Below are 21,521 nucleotides of genomic sequence, written 5' to 3'. Positions count from 1 at the left end.
ATGTGTTAATACTTTCTTAGGTCTTTAAAAAAATAATAATTTTTTTTTTACATGATTTAAAAATTTTGGTAGAATTTAAGTTCAAAGTTTTATGTGATGTGGATACCCTTTTTTTACGTGCTAAACACTTTACAATTACTATTTTTTAAAGTTTTTAAGGCTTCAGTGGAGATTAGAAATCATAATTAAAAAGACATCTTTACACACGCAAAATATGCATATTTACTCTTGAAAATTTACTGCTAAGAGCCAAGCTTATAGGCCATTATACCAAAGAACGAGTATCGGGAATCTCAGTTACAAATCAATAGCTCTGCTAATGGCACATATGCCACTGGATGCACAAGTACCAGAGTAGCACGTGTATGAGATCTGAGCCGTTTATTTGGTGGGCCAAGGTGAACGTTCGAGGCCAAAGTCTGCCCGGCGCAACCCATCTGACTGACTTGCACCTGTGGCTCATGTGATTGGCAGGCTACCTGACTAGGGTGTGTTTTGTTCTTATTCTTTTTATTTTTTACGCGCACTCGCAGTCTACACACCTATGCACTCACCACACAGTAGGTTCTCAGTTCTCACCACAATGGATGCTCGAACTTGAAAGTCTTGTGAATATAACTGAGACATGAGTAAGAAACCGACTACGATATATGTTGAAGTAAGCCCCACCAAGTGAATTTCCCTCATCTCCCAGACGTATGCCATTCGGCACGCATGTGGCGTGTCCCTCCCCATGCCACTCAACTCGCTGGAGCTTCCCCATCGCATATTCTCCGTATATGAATTATCGAACTTGGTCTCATTTACCACCGTATGCACATGATTTCAATTCTGACAAGTGTGGTCGATTTTCAGCAATCAAGACAACCAGTCTCCTAAATCCGGACGTGTACTCTCCCCACCCCGAAATCTACAAAATGATCCATCTGATAAATATCACAACCTTTTACTTCTCTTCTCAGACGTCTATTTGTTCTCCAGTAATGAAAAGGCCAATCGTATTTTATCAACTATAAATTTTTTATGTCTAGTCCATCAAAATTGGGGAACATCTGACCAACAGTCCAGAGTAGCAAACCAACTGTCCCAGTTACCAGAATTTGAACAGCGTGTGTACCGTGCAAAGTGCCCCAAATCAAATCAAATATCACTTCATTTGCTCGACGTGGGCAAACGACGGCCGGTCGTCATCAGGGAAACAAACGGGAGAGAGAGAGAGAGAGAGAAAGAGGGAGATGTTGTATTTAATTATCCAGACATTTCGAAAATCACGAAGAGATCGGAGTTGCCGATCTTTCTCTCCCTGGGCGTGTTGCAGCTGCCAATCATAGCTTGCCTGCCCCAACCAACGGCTATGATGGTGATATCTTTGTCTACCCACCCTTTCCTCACAAACGTAAGTTAGCTCTCCTTTTATATGTTGCATCTGCTTCTTTATTGGTTGAGATTTTCACATGGAAACTGATTTCTTGGAAATTGATAATTCATACTAACAGAAAGACAAGCTAGGATTCTTAGGTTTCTACTCAGCAGATTAAATTACAAGCAGCTTACAAGGAGCTAGTTACATCAATTGAATGTAATAAAAGAGGTGATTTTAATTGTAGGGTATGTTTGGTTAGCCAAATTTCATGAAATATCATGAGGTGTCGCAACAATTTAGACTGACTAATCATGAAATATCATGATATTTGGCTCAACCAAACGCACCTATAATATGCGTTTGTTTTTTTACTTGTCTCCTCTCATGGAGCTGCTAGAGATAAACATGGATCCGACCCAATTTGGGTGCCAAAACCCTAGGTGCGGACCGCGTGCACATCGGTGACACCCAAATCACCGCTGAATGAATGCAAAGGGTCTGTTTGAATGCCACCCATTTTAAATTTCTTATGAAATATTCAGACTGGCAATTGTCGGGAAGTTGCTGTTGCCCTGTTTTTCGAAAAATGAGTTTAATGAGGTGGGGATTGACTTTCTCGCACAAATGTCTGTATGTTCTGTGTGTCGGAAAATTTAAACCGTTTATCAAACTCGACATCATGGGAAACCCACTTGGATGAAATTTCAGGCCTATTGCACACCTGAGTGGGTCCAATCGTAAGTTTAAATCCAGCCATGGTATGATTCTGACAGTTGCTAACAGTCCTGTCAGGAGAAAAAGCCGTTAAAACCTTATTATCAATGGCACCCAAAAACACCCAATCCAATTCGGATTACCTCACTTTGCTCCTTCCTAGTATTGCTTGCCATGAGCTCCATCGACAGATTTCCTATGAAGTGGGAAGATGGGACCACCGCGGCATGAAATTCCAACATTACCACCAAATGAAACCAGGCACTTGAGGTTGATGAAGCTTTATTAATGCCATTTTACATGATGATGAGTTGTACCATCCCCCTTTTAAGAAAATCGACTATTGGGTCTGGGATGCATTGATCTTCCAAGTGTCTTCTACATAAGCTGCCTCATGAATCCAATTCAAATCCAAAACATTAACTTTGCCCTGAAAAACTGATTAATATAGGCTCTTGAGACTCAAAGCAGATTCTGTATATGGAGTTGAAGTTCTATATAATATTTCTAAAATGGATATGGATGGAAATTGGTTCATAACGACAAGCTGTGACTGAAGATATAAGACATTCCTTTCAAGCTTACAGCAGCATGCAATAGGTGTAGTTGAGTTATGAATGCATTAATACGGACTAATTGATACCGCTTCTAACTAGTAACTGCTTGTGGTTGTTAAATGAATAGTATGCTTCCGGCAGATAAAAGCTCTCTAGCACGAGTACCTGCATACATCTTTTGAAATTCGAACATGATCTGTGGTACCATGCCAAATTTTGGATAAGTTGCTGAGGGAAGCTGTAGTCCAAAACTGCATTTACAAGCAGCTTAAATCTTTGTATAAACAGGAGAATGCAAAGAATAATTCTATTGTGCAAGTTCAATCGATGGAAACCACATATGGTGAGGAGTTCATGGCTCGTGGCTCACGCTTCACACTCTTTACAGATGGAGATAAAACTATTTTATGCCAACTTTTCACAAAAAAAGAAGAAAAAAAGAAGAAAAAAAAGAAGGTATATTCTAAGATAGTATGCATTGGTGATCTTGATTTTAAATAGCAGTTCCAGAGTGCAACTCGGCTGTAGACGGAAACCAGGATGACCCACCCTGTCTAATTCTGTCACATGACCCCCCTTTGGTCTGGTGACTCATCCCGATCTCTGACTGGAGCCAATATGAGCCTTAGTTGCATGATCCTTCTAACTAGGTGTAGTCCCCACTTCGAGTTGCACTTCAGATGTGCTCCTGCTTCATAGCTGTTTATACTTGCTAGCATTTTGAAATAAACGCTTCCATACTCCCGCAACTGAAGCCGTTGTTGGTTTGCTTGCACTTTGTGCAACTATAGGTGAATCTGAGTCATAGCAGACAATATTTAGAATCATGTTGGGGATGTTTCCTTATTTCCTACATTGTGATGCAAAAATATACTAGATTTGTAAAGGTTGTCTGATTCTCAGAAAATTTATGTATTATCTGACATGTAATGGTGACAATTTTGGTGCCACGAGTTAGCTGTCTCTAATGATGGCTTCTCATCACTACTAACAGACCGTGCTTGTTCAAACATGCAGCTTCTCCGAAGTGGCAACAGAGTGCTTGGTACTGTAGCCAAAGGCAAGTCTGCTTACTATGTTTTACTTGTAATTCTCTGCATGGAATAATTTGTGCATAATTTTATCTCCTTTACTTTTAACATTATTTATATTCCAATATCAGCGGCTCATCGTTGTAGATTTGTTAATTCATCAGGGAATTATCTTCACAAGGCTCCTGCTTGGTTGGGGATGAAGCATGGTCTATTTAACAACCAATCAACAAAAGTCCTTTCTCTTCAGTGCTCAGTGAGGCATGTGCGGACAGCATGCGAACACTCTAATCTGGAGATACCATTGAAACAGCAAGATAAAGCTTCTTTGGACTTCTTGAGGGACAAGAAGATAGTGCCTCACTCAGATCCACCCAGTAGCAAAGATGTTGACCTTCTGCATCAATTTATTGATCATAGGTCCGCTTTCAAATAACTCCCTATGATCCTGTTCCATAGTTCCATATGATTACAAGTAGCATAAAGCTTTTCACTGAATGACAATGGGGAAGATGATAGCAGCTAAAGGTATCTTGCATCCTTACTGTTTTTTGAGGTGGCAAATACTGATTAGTTATTCCCTACTGATTATGTTTGCAGTCGTCAGCTCATGGTTTTGACTGGAGCGGGGATAAGCACGGAGGCTGGGATTCCTGATTACAGAAGGTTTTTATTTCTCTATTTTTCATATATCTTGTATGGTGTACACTAAGCTGGAAATAATGACTAGAGTCTGACATGTCAATGTAATTCGAGTATAATTAGTAGAGCTTTGCGAAGGTCACATCCATGTGCAATAAAGCTTATCAACATGCCATACGATTGCTGGCATGGAATGATCGGTCCAAGAACCAATCCATCTATTAGAAAGGAACCACTTTATGGATGTCCTAGCCCAATAATCAGGTGGATTGTCTATTTACCCTGTTGTTGATCTAGAAGAAAGAAAGAATGGAAGAAGGAGAAGAGAGAGTGGAGAGCATAAGAAGCTCCACATGCCCACCCTCTTTTGTTTTATTACTAGAGCTTTCACTTAAAAGTTGAAATTACAAGAATACCCTTATAGAAAGAAACATAAAGAAACACACTACTAAAGACTTGTGTACACTCAACCCAAACGCATAAGGATTAAACTCCAATAGGATGACCACACGTGTGACCATGTCAGACGTGTGGACACGTAACATGTGTCCACATGTGTGATCACGTCACACGTGTGACCATTCTAACACTCTCCCTCAAGTTGGAGCATATATATCATAAATGCCCAGCTTGTCCAAAAACCTGTCTAGATGAGCTCGACTTAAAGCTTTTATGAACATGTCAGCAACTTGATCTTCAAATTTGATGAACGGTGTGGATATTTCCTTATTTGCAACCTTCTTTATGATGAAATGGCAATCTACTTCAATATGCTTGGTCCTCTCATGATGAACTGGATTATTGGCGATATGTGACAGAGCTTAATTATCACAATATAGATTCATGGTAGCATCAACTATCAACCACAAAACCTAACTCATACATTAACATCTTCAGCCACACAAGTTCACATGTGGTATGGGCCATGGCTCTATACTCTTGCACTAGAATGGGCAGTGACTTGTTGCTTCTTGCTTCTCCAGTTAAAAAGATTACCTCCTACAAAAGTACATTAACCTGTGGTGGATCACTCATCTGAAGGAGATCTAGCCCAGTCTGCATTAGAGAATCCTTCCACTCTAAGATGTCCATTTCGCTTGTAGAGAATTCCATGGCCTAGGACACCCGTTAAATATTTATGTATGCGGACCACAACTTCCATATGAGATACACGAGGGGTTTGCATAAATTGACTAATTACACTAACTAGATAAGTAATATCTAGTCGTGTAATAGTTAAATAGATCAATTTACCAACTAACTAGCGATATCTCCCTGGATCATCAAACATGTCTCTTTCACCTGCACTTAACTTAGAGTTTGCTTCCATGGGAGTTGTAACTAGCTTAGCCCCCAGTAAACCTGTCTCTTCTAATAAGTTCATAACATATTTCCTTTGCAACAAATTTTTTTTGAAAGGTAGCGAAAAATCATTAATAAGAAAGGAAGAAAACAAACCGCTGAGATAGCGAACTGAGAACTACCAAAACAACAAAGAGAAACAAAAAAGAAAACAGAAAACAGAAACAGGAAAAAGAGAAACAAAACCCAAACAGAGGAAAGCCCCACAACAGAGGAAAGAAAAAAACGCAGCTACGTGGCGCTGAGATGAATGCCGGTAAGAAGAGAAGGGTGGCTGAAGTTTGGGGAAAAGCAAGCCCACTCAGAAAGGAAATGCTGAATTCTTGATCACATAGACGACCGAGTGGGACGCGTCTCTAAAACAACGACAATTTCTTTCTTCCCAAATAGCCCACCAAACAGCAAGAAGAGTGGTTCTCCAAGCCGCGGATCTATTCTTTCCCAGGGAGACTCTGTGCCATGCCGCAAGGACGCTGTTTGTAGATTTAGGGAAAGACCAGGAAATGTTGAAATTGGACAGGATGGTCGACCAGACCGTACTGAAGTAAGGACAATGCACAAACAGGTGGTTCATCGTTTCCTCGTTTGATAGGCAACAGATGCAGATATTCGCTATTAACATTCCTCTTTTCCTCAGGTTATCTATTGTTAGCACTTTTCTCTTACCAACCAGCCACCCAAAGACTGAGATCTTTGGAGGAACACTGTACTTCCAGACCTTTGCAGTAATCGCCTCCTCTGAGTTATCTGTCTTCTTATGAAGAAAACGGTACAGAGATTTAACCGATAACAGACCTTTACTGTCAAGGGCCCACACGAGCTTGTCTTGCTGATCCGGATTAGGATGGCAGTTCCTTAACCGCTGAAGAAGGTTTATATAGGAATCAACTTCCTAGTTGAAAAGATTTCTCCTGCAGGGAGGAGTCCAGACCACATCATTTCCTTGGAAGGAATAGCAATCGGCTACAGAGAGGAGCGGGTTTGGGGCTAGCCTATAGATGTCTGGAAATTCCTCCTTTAACGCTTGGGAACCCGCCCAAATATCCTCCCAAAAACGAATTATATCCCCTTTCCCCATGGAGAAACGGCATTGACTCTGCACCTCTGTATGGCATGATATAATTCCTCTCCAAACAGTAGAAGCGTTGCTATTTGACACGTCCTTTGTCCACCAGCCTTCAGCCAATTTCCCATATTTACATTTGATGAACCTGTTCCATAGGGTCCCTTCTTCTTCTCCAAGTCTCCACCACCATTTGCCAAGGAGGGCATGATTCATGTCTTTGAGATTTCTAATTCCCGCACCCCCGTCTTGAAAATGATTGCAGACATCTTTCCAAGCAACCAAATGAAACTTCTTTTTGTTGTCATTACCATGCCAGAGGAAATCCTGTCTGAGCTTCTCGAGAATATTTAAAATCTTTGCCGGACATCTGTATAGGGACATGGAGTATAAGGGGAGGTTTGAAAGCGCCGCTTTAATCAAAGTGAGACGGCCCCCAGGAGAAAGATAATTGCATTTCTACCTTTGCAACAAATTAATTCCCAACTTTGATCGAGCTACCTCAATACCCACAAAGTATCAAAGATGGCCTAAATCCTTTGTACAGAAGTGTTGCTGCAAGAACTTCTTAAACTCAGATATGCCGTCATTATCATTTCCAGTAATGATGATGTCGTCCACATAAACAACAAGAACCAGAGTGCCTGTCTCACTCTACCTAACTAAGACTGAGTGATCAACATGACCGCGTTTCATCTCAAACTGCATTATCACTTTATTAAATTTGTCAAACCACACAAATAGAGAATGCTTTAACCCATAAATTGATTTTCTTAGCCAACAAACTTTATTAGACTCCCCCTGAGTAACAAAGCCAGGCGGTTGCTCCATGTACACTTTTTTAAGTAAATCACCATGGAGAAACACATTTTTTACATCCAGTTGATATAGGGGTCAATTCAAGTTTGCAGCAATAGAGATCACCACACGAATTGAATGAAGGTTGGCCACTAGAGAAAAGGTTTTAGAGTAGTCAACTCCAAAAGTTTGAGTATATCCTTTCGCCACCAAACAGGCCTTTAAATGATCCACGGTGCCATCAAACTTGTACTTCATGGTATATACCCATCTGCATCCCACTGCACATTTTCTTGCAGGCAACTTAGCCAAAGTCCAAGCTTGAATTTGATGAAGCGCAACCATTTCTTCTTCCATAGCTCTTTTCCACCCATCAAAACGTAAAGTCTTCTGAAACGATCGAGGGACAGACACAGACGACAATGACAAAGAAAATTGTCGAAATGAAGGTGATAGACCATTCAAGGAAATGAAATTGGAAATAGAATGTAAACGCTTTTGAATAGCAATAGGTTGATCAGCTTGATTCAACAAGTATGGTGGAGGCCTGTTACTAGGCGAATAGATTGGTAGAACTAGTGGAGAGCACACTACTAGGTGCTTCAGTACCTCTCTTGGAATGTCTAGAGTTGACCTACAATGGTGGAGGATTTGGATGTGACTCTGTGGCTTGCTTTCCAAGTAAATTTGTGTCCGTCAATACAGGAAGGGTGGTCGAGTTTTTGGAATATTGCAATGTTTTCCCATCATCTGAGAAATATGGAGTAGTTAAAATAAAATAATAAAAAAAGTGACATCCATGGACACATTGTCTACGGGTGATAGGATTATAGCATTTGTAGCCATGCTGAGTATTTGAGTATCACAGAAATACACACTTTACAACTTTGGGTTCAAACTTATCGAAAACATGATCAAATTGATGTACAAAACATACGCATCCAAAGATTTTCAGAGGAAGAGAAAATGAAGGACCCTGGGGATATACGACAGACAAAGGATTTTAACCTCCTAATATTGACGAGGGCATCTGATTTATAAGATAACATGCAGCTAAAATGGCATCACCCCAAAAACTCTTTGGAAGCTTCATGTCTAATAATAATGCCCTAGCGGCCTAGCTACTTCAAGCAAATGACGGTTTTTACGCTCAACAATTCCATTTTGTTGCGGTGTGTGTGCACAAAATGTTTGATGAATGACGCCATGAGATAACGATAGGAGTGAAAAAGATTTGATATGTACTCCTTGGTATTATCTGATCTTAGAACACATACTTTAGCATCAAATTGAGTTTGGATTTGAGCATGAAATTCTTTAAAACACATAAACACGTCAGAATGATTTTTCATCAAACACAACCATGTTATTTTAGAGCAATCATCCACAAAATGACAAAATATTTAAAGTCAAATAAACTAAAAATATGAACGGGTCCCCAAACATTTGAATGTATTAAATAAAATGGTTTATCACTAACTTTATCTTTACGAGAAAGAAAAGACACTTCGTGATGCTTGCTTAACTTACAAGCTTCACATTCTAACTTAGATACATAGGACAAAGACGGGACAAGACTCTTCAAATTAGCTAAGGATGGGTGCTCAAACCTGGAATGCCACTGGCGTGGAGAGAGACTCTTCAAATTAGCTATGGATGGGTGCTCAAGCCTGGAATGCCACTGGTGTGGAGAGATGTTAGCTTGCAATGCAGCTCCAGCTTTAGTCGTTTCACTTTTGAGATGGTAGAGTCCATTAGATTCAATCCCTCCACCAATCATCCTCCCCGTCTTTAGATTCTGAAACTCACAATAAGAGGGAAAAAATTTGACAGAGTAATTTAGGGATTTGGTTTGTTTACTTTCAGATAATAGGCTCAGCAGGAACTTTGGAATATACAAAACTGATGACAGGGAAAGATCTGATGTAAGACATATAGTGCTCCTTCAAGGACCAGATTTATTTTTTAGAAAACGTGTAGAAGGTCAAACCAACCTGATGGATAGATTATATCTCGCACCTATGTGCCATGTTGGAACATGTGTGGTTGTACGTGAGCTTATCACGCACACGTGCACGTAGCAAAGCTCTACTTAGTAATTATTCTAGCTTCTTCTTCTTCTTCTTCTTTTCTCTTTCCTTCGATGATTTATTGCTGCCAAGTTGATCCATTCACTTGCTAACAACCAATGATGCAATAGCATTGAACCACATTTTTCCCTCTGGCAGTAGAATCTTGGAGATTCATGTATTTCATCTATCGGCAAGCTCAAATTTTAACACATCATACTTAGAGATCTGACCCCATCATTCCACTAGTTAGGAGGTTGTTTCTCTCAACAATCACAGTTGATTATGAAAAGCTATTGCAATGTGCAAGTTATTGACTACTTTATTTTTATGAATTTGAAGAGAATGAAATCATAGGTGCATTATCGATCTACATCTTGTTTCTGACTGGCACATTGTCATTTGTACCCTTCATATTACTGTGTAGTCTGAATGTATTGTAAGTATTTTTTGTGTAAAACTAAAACACGAGATAGGATATTGGATTTATTTAATATGTTGTGTATTTAGAAGGTTGAGAGTTATGTGTTGGGCACGGAAGCGTCACCCAGACGTGAATCAAACAGGCACAAAGAACACAACGATTTATGTGGAAAAACCCTTTTGGGAAAAAACCACGGCACAAATCAATGAGCAATCTACTATGAAAATGAAATTACAAGAGATGGAATCAACTTACATGCAAACCCTATTGTTGAAAACCCTAGATCCCCTTCCTCCAACAAGCTTCCAATCCCCTTAGAACACCCTAACCTCGTATTACACCCATATATATAACCCGGATCCAAAATTAGAAACAAAAAACAGCGCAATTATGCAAAATTGTGCAAATTATCGATAGGACCTTCGATAGGATCGACTCCAATCGAGGGCCATCGATCGAATCGACCACACTTTCGATCGAATTGAAAGTACTCAAAATTGTCCAGAGAGCAAACTTACATTTTTGGATTTTCTTCATCAAATCGAAAGCCTCTTCAATCGAATTTAACATGAACAAAACAGTCCAGCGAGCAATTGGGAAAAATCCAGAATTTCTCGATCGAATTGAACGGGGTGTCGATCCTATCGAAAATTCTTGTTCAGCATCGATTAAAGGCATCCGATTTCAACATTATGCACCTATGTTATTCTTCTTTATCAGTTTACTTCCTTGTCGCATGGTTTTGGCTCAAGAGTTGAGACTCCCTTGATACTTTATTGTGCCTGATTTGATTGATAACCTTGCTACATATTTATATTATTTTATGTTGATCAATGGTGTATTAGAGTTATCAGGCTGGTACCTGCATGAACGGTTGGGGGCTGTTTTCTCAGATTTTGTCACATTGAAAGAAAATTTTTGGTTGATTTAGAATTACGAATATTTTAATAAATAGATATGTATATGTTTTGTCTAAGGCCATTATGCTAGAGTTATCACACAAGTTTGGCATGATTTTATTTGTATTTAGTAGTTTTCTATTTTGACGGTTTCACCACCAATTACTTTGATAGGGGCCTTTTTATTCTAAGCCCCAATTTCATGAACTTAAAAGAGTTTCAGCAGGCATGAACCGAATTGGCTGGGCCTAGCTGGGATGTTTTACGAACCACTATTAGAATTTTATGATAATAATGGCACTTTTTTTTTTTCTTTTTTTTTGAGACAACAAGGTGAATTTAGGGTTAGGGCTGGATGCCTGAAAATGAATTCATCTCATTTTAGTTAATTATAATTATGTATTAGAGATCATATCTCTAATACATAATTCCATTTAGTTCATCATAATTTTGTACTCGAGATAAAGATCTTTACTACACAATTATGATTAACTAAAATGAGATGAACCCATTTTCAGGCATCTACCAAACAGCCTTTAGGCCTCCTATAAATATGAATCTGTGGTAATTTCATTTAAAATATACCTTAAGTATTCTATATTGTGTAATTTTACAAATAGGGATGTGTTGGGTTATGTATGGTTGGCTTTTATGTCATTACTTATTTATCTCTGAGGAGTATGACTGTGTTTTTATTGTTTCAACTGTCACTCTAAGCATTGCTTTCTTTCAATTGAAAATGTAGGATATTTAGGAGCTGTGTTGTATTTACTGAAGACATGTTACCATGATTTAGGGGAGGTTTTATTTATTTATTTGGGATTATTTAATTTTACAAATTGGGATGTGTTGGGTTATATGTATGGTTGGCTTTTATTTCATTACTCCTTTATTTCTGAGTATGACTGTGTTTTTATTGTTTCAACTGTCACTCTAAGCATTGCTTTCTTTCAATTGAAAATGTAGGATATTTACGTGCTATGTTGTATTTACTGAAGGCATGTTACCATGACTTAGGGGAGGTTTTATTTATTTATTTGGGATTTTTTACCACAAAATTCCTCAGGAAATAGCATTTTTACCAAATGGTGCCTGCCCGAATCAAAATTCCAGGGAGATGCTTTTAGAGGGATTAAATTACCTGAATGCCCTAATTTATTCTTTTGTTCAATAAGTAGTGAAGTCGAGAATTGTGGGGCCACATGCTATGCGCATAACATCTAACCCCTCCAACATATACACCCACCATGGTACTCACATGGACCAAAATTTTGGCCGATTGAATCATCAGTTGGGCTACATGTGAATTTGGATGTTTTTGAGTGGTGTATATTATTTTCTATGGTTTGGCCTATCTTATGATTGGGTACGCAAAACTTTCGGCTTGTCCGATTGTCGTGGTGGGTTGCATCTGCTGGAGGGCTTGGATGTCAGACACATACCAAATGGGCCTGTCAATTAATTCTCCACTAACTACTTCTAAGGGGGGAAAAGGCATCTATGTAATTTCACCCATTAAGAAAGCACTGCCTGGGAATTTCGGTTCCTAGAGGCATTATTTGGTAAATTCCTAATTTTTGAGAAATGTTCAGGAAAAAAAATCCCTATTTATTTCTTATTCTCTAAATTGACAGAATAACAAGTGATTACAAAAGATTTTGTTTCATTTACATTGAAAAGCTATGATATTATTATTATTATTTGTACAATTTTCTTTCTTCATTTTTTTTATTTTTTTCTGTTTTACTTATTGTAATAGTTGTGTTTTGTGGCAGTCCTAATGGAGCTTATAGTACAGGTTTCAAACCAATTACTCATCAGGTGATCTGAGTGTATGTGCTGACGTACTGTAATTTCTGCATTCTTTTGAACCAGAGGTGAACTATTTTTGTTATGAAGAATCCATTTCTAGAGTTGACCCTCTAGTAAGAAAGTTAAAAACGGCCATATTGGATTAATTTCTAGTACAGATTTTGTTTTCCTTCACGTTTCATGTCAACAGTATGACGCTCTTGACAGAAAATTTAGAAAAAAAAAAGGTAACTGAAGCTCGTAAAACAGTAACTTAAAAACCATGCGATAAAATATGCCATAACAACAAGTAAAGATGGTTAATTGCACTTGTTTAAAAATACTTCCGCCTAATAGAAAGAACCTTATGTAGACATTGTACTAGTCTCTCATACTGAATTGTTATTAGGACACTCATCCAATCTTTAGAGCTTGCACTGAAAATCAAGACATATATAACAGTTTTTTTTTTTTTTTTCCCACCAATGGTAACCAGAATATATGAAAAATACAAAAGCAAAATAGCTGCGACATGAGACCTTGATTCTATTTTTATTGGGAGAAAATAAGGGAGTTATTTTGAGTTTTCTATTTTCTACATTAGGTTAGTAATGTGCGTACTGTTGACGTTATGGTGTCGTTCGTCCTATTTTGTTATAGCTGTCCAGAGTCACTGTTTACATTCAAGATGTGAGAGAGGATAAAAGAAAATCATACAACTCATTTCAGGTTTCTCTTCTTTATCAGAACAATTACTATAGAAAGACAAAATGACCTCCCTTCGATATGCATATTGCAAAGATGTAAGAAAAGAATTCTAATGAGTAAATTGTGCTCCATAATGTTGAAATAGATTACAACACTTCGCCTCAAACTGGAACGGAGATAACATCCATGCTAGGGTGGTGGCGATTCCCTATGAAGTTATGTGGGTATTATGGAAAGAGAGGAGAAACAGAAATTTTGAAGGCAGACGGGCTCCAGTGGGGTCTCTAAAGAAGAAAACCCAGTTCTCAATTTTGAAGTGGGTCGTATCCGGTACAATATTTAAAGGGGTTTCATTTCCTGATCCCCTATCTTCCTGCAATTCTCTATTGGAGAATGGGCTGAGATTTGTTTTGGTTGTTCTTTGAGTATGGGGGTTTTGCTTTGGAGATGATTGCTCATCATTTCTTTTCTTTATCGTTTTTGTAGCTCTTCTTCTTTGAAATTAAATTTCTGTTGCCACTAAAAGAAAAAGGAAAAATATCATCCATGCTCATCTTGCTCAGTCCTCCCAATAGCTTCGGTGAACATGTTGGACAACTGATCTTCTGACTTGGTATGCTAGTACTCAAAAAGGAATTTGGTTGACTAGATTGCCTTATTGAATGATGAAAATCTTACAGCCCATTTTGGGTTTCTCTATTCTCTTAGAACTAAAATAGAAGATAACCTCACTTTGATATGAACATTACAAATATGTAAGAATTTCAATGACTAAATGATGTGGACATCAGTGGTGCACCCTTTAGAGTGTACCAGAGGAGGAGGCGTCGCCGACAGAGTACCGGAGTGGAGGAGTTGATGTGGATGGATGTTGGGTCCATCGGACCCGTTTTCTGACACGCTACGAGTGTAAGAGCGGCATGACCGCACCCTGACCATAAATCCATGGGTTGGATTCCACACCCTACCACACGGATGTTTTAGTTTTAGGCGTTTTTGTTCTTTTTTCTTGTTTCAGGGGCTTTATTACACTTTCTTTATTTTTTTCGTCTTTTCGTTATTTTTCTTGTTTTCAGGAGCTTTAGTGCACATTTACTTTTTCCATAGCTTATATATACGTTGTGAGAAACCTTATTTTTATTATTATTGAATGAATAGAAATTCGTATCTTTTCTTCTACTTTTTTTCAAGAGATTAGGGTTTCCAGATTGGCCCTTGGGTGTTGGGAATTCCACCCCGATTTCAGGTTTCATTCTTTTTGGATCTTCGAGGTGCAGGAAAAGGTAAGAATCATCCTCCTTTTCTTTTGACGACAAAAGGACCTGTATTTTCTTCATTTCGAACCTTTCAATCTTCACCCTTTTCGTTCCTCTTTGGATATCCCCTTTCTAGTTTGAACGGAAAAGAGGGATGGTTAGTCAGTAGAATCAGATCCAAACTTGACCGTGGACCGACTTATGCTAGATCTGGGATATCCTCATATCCCTAGGTCCTCCCTTTTTACTGTTTACACGATTTTATGCTAAGGGGCATGATCCTGACGGAATGACCTCATCTTTGTATTGAAACTTGCCTAATCCCTTTGATAGGAAACAATTAGTTGATTCGTGTATTTATTTGAACATTCTTTAACCTGATTATACATACATCTAGGATTAAGTCATCACATATCCCTGCATCACTAAATTAGCTGTCAATATTGGAATACATTACAACTGGCCCCCTTAAACTTGGAGCAGAGATATTGTCCATGCTCTTCTTGTTCTTTCCTCACATCTTTGGTGAACCTGTTGGCTAATTGATCTTTCGACTTCATCTGCTAAAACTCAAGAAAGGAATTTGAGTTGGTAGTGTTCTAGCATCGGTGATGCATTGGAGCACATAAGACCAGGGTTGCATTACCAATGTATCTCAATCAATTAATTGAAATATTACAGATATTCTCTTAGCCTTATATACACTTCAGGCAATGGCCAGAAAAAAGGAAATTAAAAGAGTACTAATCTTATGAAATTTCTAAGTACAGAAATGTAGAAAGGACTAAACTGTCCTCTCTCATGGGTGTTCTCTCTCTCTCTCTCTCTCTCTCTCTCTCTCTCTCTCTCTCTCTCTCTCTTGTAAGGAATGGATAAGGTGTGCACATCTATTCATCTGTCACATTCTCTCTTGTAGAATTGTATTCAACCTGAATATTCCTAGTTCTTTCATGACAGAACTGGATTATAGGATGTATGTTTGGCTTCTTTCTTGTCACAATGTAGGTCACATCAATAAGTCTCTGCCATCAAATGTAGTGTTTTATTTTTCTAATTTATCGTCATGGGTGCGCGCTCTCTCTCTCTCTCTCTCTCTCTCTCTCCCTGTGTGTGTGTGTGGGTGGGTGTTCTAATAACCTGTATGACTGGTTACTTGCCAAAATCTGGCCCAATTGAGCAATTGCTGTGGCAAGCCAGCAACATTATTAAGTAATGATTTGTTTGTTTTCCTTATCGGCAGCTTAGGTTCGTCATCTCTAACTTCTATTCTTGTGATCCTCATCCATATACAGGAGTTTGTACGCTCAAGCCGATCCCGCAAGCGATACTGGGCTAGAAGCTATGCTGGATGGAGAAGGTTCACTGCAGCACAGCCAGGTGCAACTCATACTGCTCTAGCGTCTCTAGAAAAAGTCGGTCGAATAAATTTTATGGTTACACAAAATGTGGACAGGTAGAAGCTCTATCACATATCCTCTATTTGAGGATTTTGAAGAAGCCTTTTTATTCAGTTTCATGATACAAAGTGGCAAATTATTGTTTTAGGTTGCATCATCGTGCTGGAAGTGACCCACTTGAATTACATGGGACCGTTTATACCGTAATTTGTTTAAAATGTGGTTTTTCCTTCAGCCGGAGTTTATTTCAGGACCAAGTAAAGGCCCTTAATCCAAAGGTGAGTCTTCTGCACTTAAAAAGTATCTTGTTACTGTTTGTCTGTGGTGTGTTCTGATGCTTGAAACCTTGTGTAGTGATGAGCTGATTAGTCGAATAAAGTTTTTATTTCTTCTTGAGTATGCAAAAGAATTAGTAGGCTGAGATGGTGGTAATGTTTGTAAAAACATGGGTTTCCTTTGATTTCCTTTTGAGAACTTTTGGATTGGTAATTAGAAGAATGAGACCTTTGTATAGGTTCATATAGCGCATGTTTGAATATCCCCCTCCCCTCCCTCTCTCTCTCTCTCAAGAAGTGAGCAAGAACCCTTCGATCGACTTTGGAATTATCCAAGCAAGATTTGATTCTAAAGCTCGCTTGCAAAGGGACAATGAAGGAAAAGATGGTTGATTGTCTCCTTATCCCATAAGCACAGAGGGCAAGCATTGGTGATTATCATCTTTCTCTTGCACGGGTTGTCCATGGTAAGAACCTTCTTCCTAACTTTGGCATAGGTGGTTGATCATCCTCACCTATCAGCCTAAGAGGCTCAGTATCATCTACTTTATCAGTTTCATTGAGATTTTTTAGAAACTCAACATCTCTACTTTCTACTAATTTCTTTTCTCTATGATAAAACCTCCGTCCTTTTAATTCACTAGGGTAACCTATAAAGTTACACCCATCAATCCTGGGTTCCAATTTGTTTCTAAGGTGTTAAGGCACTAATACATGTGCCACTGATCCCCATATTCTAAGGTTACTTATGTCAGGTTTTCTTCCTGTCCATAACTCATAAGGAGTACATTGTATAGCTTTAATTAGAATCTTATTTAGATGCACATGTGTGAATAGCCATAGCGTGCAATTCCCCACCGTGTGCAACTTTTATAGCCTCACACTCTCCCTCAAGTTGGAGGTCAAATCTTGTGTCTGTGTGTGTGCCCGAGCGCGCGTTCGCTCATGTGTAGTGTGCAACTTCTACGACCTCACACTCTCCCTCAAGTTGGAGGTCAAATGTTGTGTCTATGTGTCTGTGCGGGCGCGAGCACGTGTTCGCTCATGTGTAGTGTGCAACTTCTACGACCTCACATTCTCCCTCAAGCTGGAGAATGAATGTTGTGTGTCTATGTGTGCGCGCGCAAGCACACATTTGTGTGCGCAACTCTACAATCTCATACTCTCCCTCAGACTGAAGGATGGATGTTGTGTGTCTGTCTGGATGCGCGTGCATTCGTGTGTGTAGTGTGTAACTTCAACCTCACACTCAAGCTGGAGGATGAATGTTGGTCCTCCCCAGCTTGCTAACAAGGTACTGAAAATGATGCTTACACCAGTTCCCTTCACAAGTAAATCTGCCACCTGATCATAAGGAGTCCTTGGTCTCAATACACATCATTTCATTTGTATATTCACTTCATGAAACCATAAGTAGTGAGGTCATTGTCTTATATGTTCCATTCAGCATCTTTATTTGACATGTGAATGGATACATTAAAAAGAACATTGTTTTTTGCAGTGGGCTTTAGCAATTGAAAGCTTGGAGAGTGGAACTCCTGGTTCAGACAAGAGCTTCGGCATGCAACAAAGGCCTGATGGTGATATTGAGATTGATGAGAAATTTTGGTTGGAAGATTTCCATATCCCCAACTGCCAGCACTGCGATGGATTGCTGAAGCCTGATGTGAGACTCGAGTTTTAATAGATATAGTAGTTTTCGTGTATAAAGAACATAACCAATATCAACATTCCATATCAATAGTTATAGTTGGAGCATTTTCTTCACCAGTTTCATTAATCTTGCTTTTTGATTGGATGAAAATGGATAACTATTATATTGCTCCCTTTCTATCGGTTCTCAGCTCATAATCTAGAGAAAGGTTCTAGTCATGTTATTCTAATTGTAACATGCAGATAGAAGTGATGAATGTTGAACATGGATCTTCAATTTTCCGTTGTGGATTTGCATGAATCACAGCAGGAGCGGCCTTGATAAAGCATATGCTGCCCTTGTTTAGATTCTGAGCTCGGGTTTGGGTACTCAGCTTGGCTTATAGGGACACTTGAAATGTGCAATGCCTAACTTTATAAGCTAGTAGCGTGCATTTTAACCGAAGGACTTTCCTGTTTGTACCATATTCTAAAACTAGCTCACTTGACTCGAAACTCGACCGAGTCATCTCGACTTGGTGAGATTTTGAGCCAAGTCTATGAGAAACTCGGCTATAAGATTGATTCACCCCCAATGCAACAAGACTTGTCAAGTCTTTTGAGCTCTGGCTTGGCCAATTCACTCGCTGGGCCAAGTTGGTTTCCATATAATAAAAGAGGGGGTGGGCAGAGGAATTTGAACCCAAGATCTCCACTCCAGAGGAAGACATCTGTTAAAATTTGCTGTTTTATTTCTATTATCATGTAAAAATTTTAAGTATGTGTTGATTATCTAAATTTTTTATTTATCAAATATCAGGTTGAGTCAATTGCACCCCTATTGAGTCTTCGAGTCGATCTGACCCGGCTGGATATCAAGTTGAGTCGACTTTTGGGTTTTTGAACTATGGTTTCTACATGCGTATCTTTGTAGTGAAACAAATTTGAATATGAGAATCAATGCAAGTGTAGAGAAGTGCACCTAATTCAAATTCTTTCTTCTCTCTTCATGTGTAATATGTATGATTGTTAGTGTTTTATTTAGGTTCTTCTTTATTACTTTAGATGAGGGTGTTTGGTTTGTGTGCTCCTATTCATTTATGCTTTAAACTTTCAATCAATAGATCATCCCTTAGCTGATTGTGTTTATGGAGATGTTTGAGACGGTGGTAATTTGAGGAGAGCAATCATATAAATTAATGCGAGGGCGATTATTGATTTTCTTATTGTTACATGTGTTTGAATCTTTGAAGGTTGTCTTTTTTGGCGATAACATCCCCAAGGATAGAGCTGACAAAGCAATGGAAGCTGCAAGAGGATGTGATGCGTTGCTTGTGCTGGGTTCATCTTTAATGACCATGTCTGCTTTCCGACTTGTGAGGTAACATTTGTCTGTACATTGATCACCAAATTTCAGGTTTAGTTCTTAAAATAGGAAAAGGGTTCAATGTTTATATCTAAGTTAGTTATGAAGTACCCTACTCTGATATATGTGGTACACGTATTCGGATATAAATCGTTCATCTGATGGATCCTATTGTGGATGGCCATACCCCAAAATTGGTCGAATGATTCTAGTCACTGATTGGAGGACGTAGTTCTAACCATTTGTTGAACTTGTCATTTAACTATCCATTTCTAATCCTCAAAACCCTCCATTTGATGACCATATCCATCCGACTGGTGTGACAATTGGAATATAGCCGTAGGATCCAATTGGTGTGGCAATTGGAATTTTGGTCGCATGGCCTGTCTGTGGCAGCACCCAGCAGCTGAATGGTCCAGATCTCATACACCCATGCCACATGTAGGTAGAGAGTATCACCAGTTGGTCTGCTTTACGATAAGCTCAGTATCTACAACATTTGGACATTATTAGGAATCTATAGTTCCAAGCCCAGGGCCACATGCTTGGGTAGTTCTTAACTCAAGAACTTCTATATATAATTTCTAAATCAGAATGTGAATATTTGGGAAACCACTGAGTAGTTGGGGGAGACGGATACCTCGCATGAAAGGTTTAAAAAAAAAAAAAAACTAATATTTACCACACAAGCTCTCTGATTAAATGAGTCATATATATATATATATATATATATATATATATATATATATATTTCCATTTCTTTTTCACCAAATAGTAGGGATTGTCTATTTGGTTTCAAATCAATGCTTTTTTAAAGCTTTCAAGTATGCATTGGTCTCTCTCTTCGGGTCAAAACCTATCCTTCCTGCCGCTAGAAACTGTTATTGACTCTCTCCCTCCCTCCCTCCCACCCTTGGATCGTCTATTTGGTTTCAAATCAATGCTTTATTAAAGCTTTCAGGTATGCATCGGTCTAGTTTCTCTCTTTGGGTCAAAACCTACCCGAAACTGTTATTTTGACTCCCGCCCTCTTGGATTGGTAATCCACTAATGCCTCTTCTTCTCGTGCCTTGTGTCCATTTTCTGACCACTTCAAATTTCATCCAACTATGCAGAGCTGCTTCTGAGGCAGGTGCCACTGTTGCAATCGTCAATATAGGAAAGACACGTGCTGATGACATTGTACCCTTAAAAGTTAATGCTCGGTGTGGGGAGGTATGAAAATTGCACCCCAAGGTGAAATTAGTCATTGCATAGGTATTACACACATATAAGCTCCTTTGATCTTTGGGAATCTTGGATTTTCCAGATACTGCCCAGATTGCTTGATATGGGATGCCTTGCCATACCTGCCACAGTCCAATGAAGAAGAACTTGACCCCACTTCAACTAGCAGATGAATCAGTGTGCCATGATGAAGATTCTACTGATTCAAAAAAAAAAAAAAACAAGGTCTCAAAGGCTGTTTTTCTCCCAATGCTTTCACAAGTGGGATTCTGTTTGGGAGGTGTATGATATTTTTGTTTCCAAAAGATAACCATGTGTGATTCCAACACCATTGGATTTGAGGAATCCAACTATAAAAAGGAAACATGATGTAAACGTTTTTTTTCTTTTCAATGTTTTTGGGCAGTTGATTTGAAAATTGTAAGATATGATTACCCACTGCCTACAATAAGAAAGATGATGGGCAATTCCTTTCTTTCATTGAATTGAAAAAGAGAGCTGATAACCTCCAGGCACATCTACCACAATTTTCCGTACAGGTGTTCAGCCACAAAATGGAAAAAGAAAAGAAAAGAAAAGCTTTTTTACATGCCTTGTACTGCAGATAGCAGTATAGGTGCCTGTAGGTGGTAAGTTCCGATTGAGAAAAGTCCCAGATTTGTTGCTAAAAGGATCTTCAAATCCAGGGGAATCTCAGGGCATGATCTGTCCACTGGGATGCAATGGATGAATGGTCCGGATTACTGATCCATGGGCATCACTTATCCTAATTGAAATTTGGCATGCAATAAGCAAAGTCGCAAGTTGCATATAATGTATGCTACAATGTATTACGCTAATGCTATGTTCTCGAACAACACCAAAGCTGCAGGTTGCCTGTAAAATAATCCAATCCACCCCTGATGCTCTACTGCACCTTCTCAGAAAGGGCCAAATTATTCCGATGG

At 38.9% G+C, this 21,521-nt stretch overlaps 1 protein-coding gene across 2 annotated transcripts; it reads left to right on the top strand.

The window, feature by feature from the left end:
* The first annotated feature begins 1,194 nt into the window (after positions 1 to 1,194).
* Positions 1,195 to 20,960, top strand: LOC131236591 (NAD-dependent protein deacylase SRT2). Of its 2 annotated transcripts, none has more exons than XM_058233873.1 (11): positions 1,195 to 1,396; positions 3,652 to 3,694; positions 3,830 to 4,085; positions 4,266 to 4,331; positions 12,698 to 12,743; positions 15,970 to 16,130; positions 16,223 to 16,352; positions 17,851 to 18,015; positions 19,235 to 19,362; positions 20,463 to 20,562; positions 20,657 to 20,960. In XM_058233873.1, the coding sequence occupies exons 1-11, from the start codon at positions 1,355 to 1,357 to the stop codon at positions 20,711 to 20,713; spliced, it is 1,194 nt and encodes a 397-aa protein (XP_058089856.1). In that variant the 5' UTR covers positions 1,195 to 1,354; the 3' UTR covers positions 20,714 to 20,960. The 2 variants fall into 2 exon arrangements, with proteins under 2 accessions (XP_058089856.1, XP_058089857.1); XM_058233874.1 differs by having other exon boundaries at positions 1,201 to 1,396; positions 3,629 to 3,694.
* Positions 20,961 to 21,521: the final 561 nt, after the last annotated feature.

The sequence above is a fragment of the Magnolia sinica genome, chromosome 2 (genome assembly GCF_029962835.1).
Source record: "Magnolia sinica isolate HGM2019 chromosome 2, MsV1, whole genome shotgun sequence".
NCBI classification, from domain to species: domain Eukaryota; kingdom Viridiplantae; phylum Streptophyta; class Magnoliopsida; order Magnoliales; family Magnoliaceae; genus Magnolia; species Magnolia sinica.
The sequence above is the reverse complement of the archived record's forward strand: the minus strand, read 5'-3'. Positions and strand labels throughout refer to the sequence as shown.

What these genes read in the sequence shown, in the direction of transcription:
- LOC131236591 (XM_058233873.1), top strand. Translation starts at nt 1,355, where the DNA reads ATGATGGTGATATCTTTGTCTACCCACCCTTTCCTCACAAAC. An exon ending in CCCACCCTTTCCTCACAAAC is followed by an intron (nt 1,397 to 3,651) that starts GTAAGTTAGCTC and finishes TCAAACATGCAG; the next exon opens with CTTCTCCGAAGTGGCAACAG. An exon ending in CATCAATTTATTGATCATAG is followed by an intron (nt 4,086 to 4,265) that starts GTCCGCTTTCAA and finishes TTATGTTTGCAG; the next exon opens with TCGTCAGCTCATGGTTTTGA.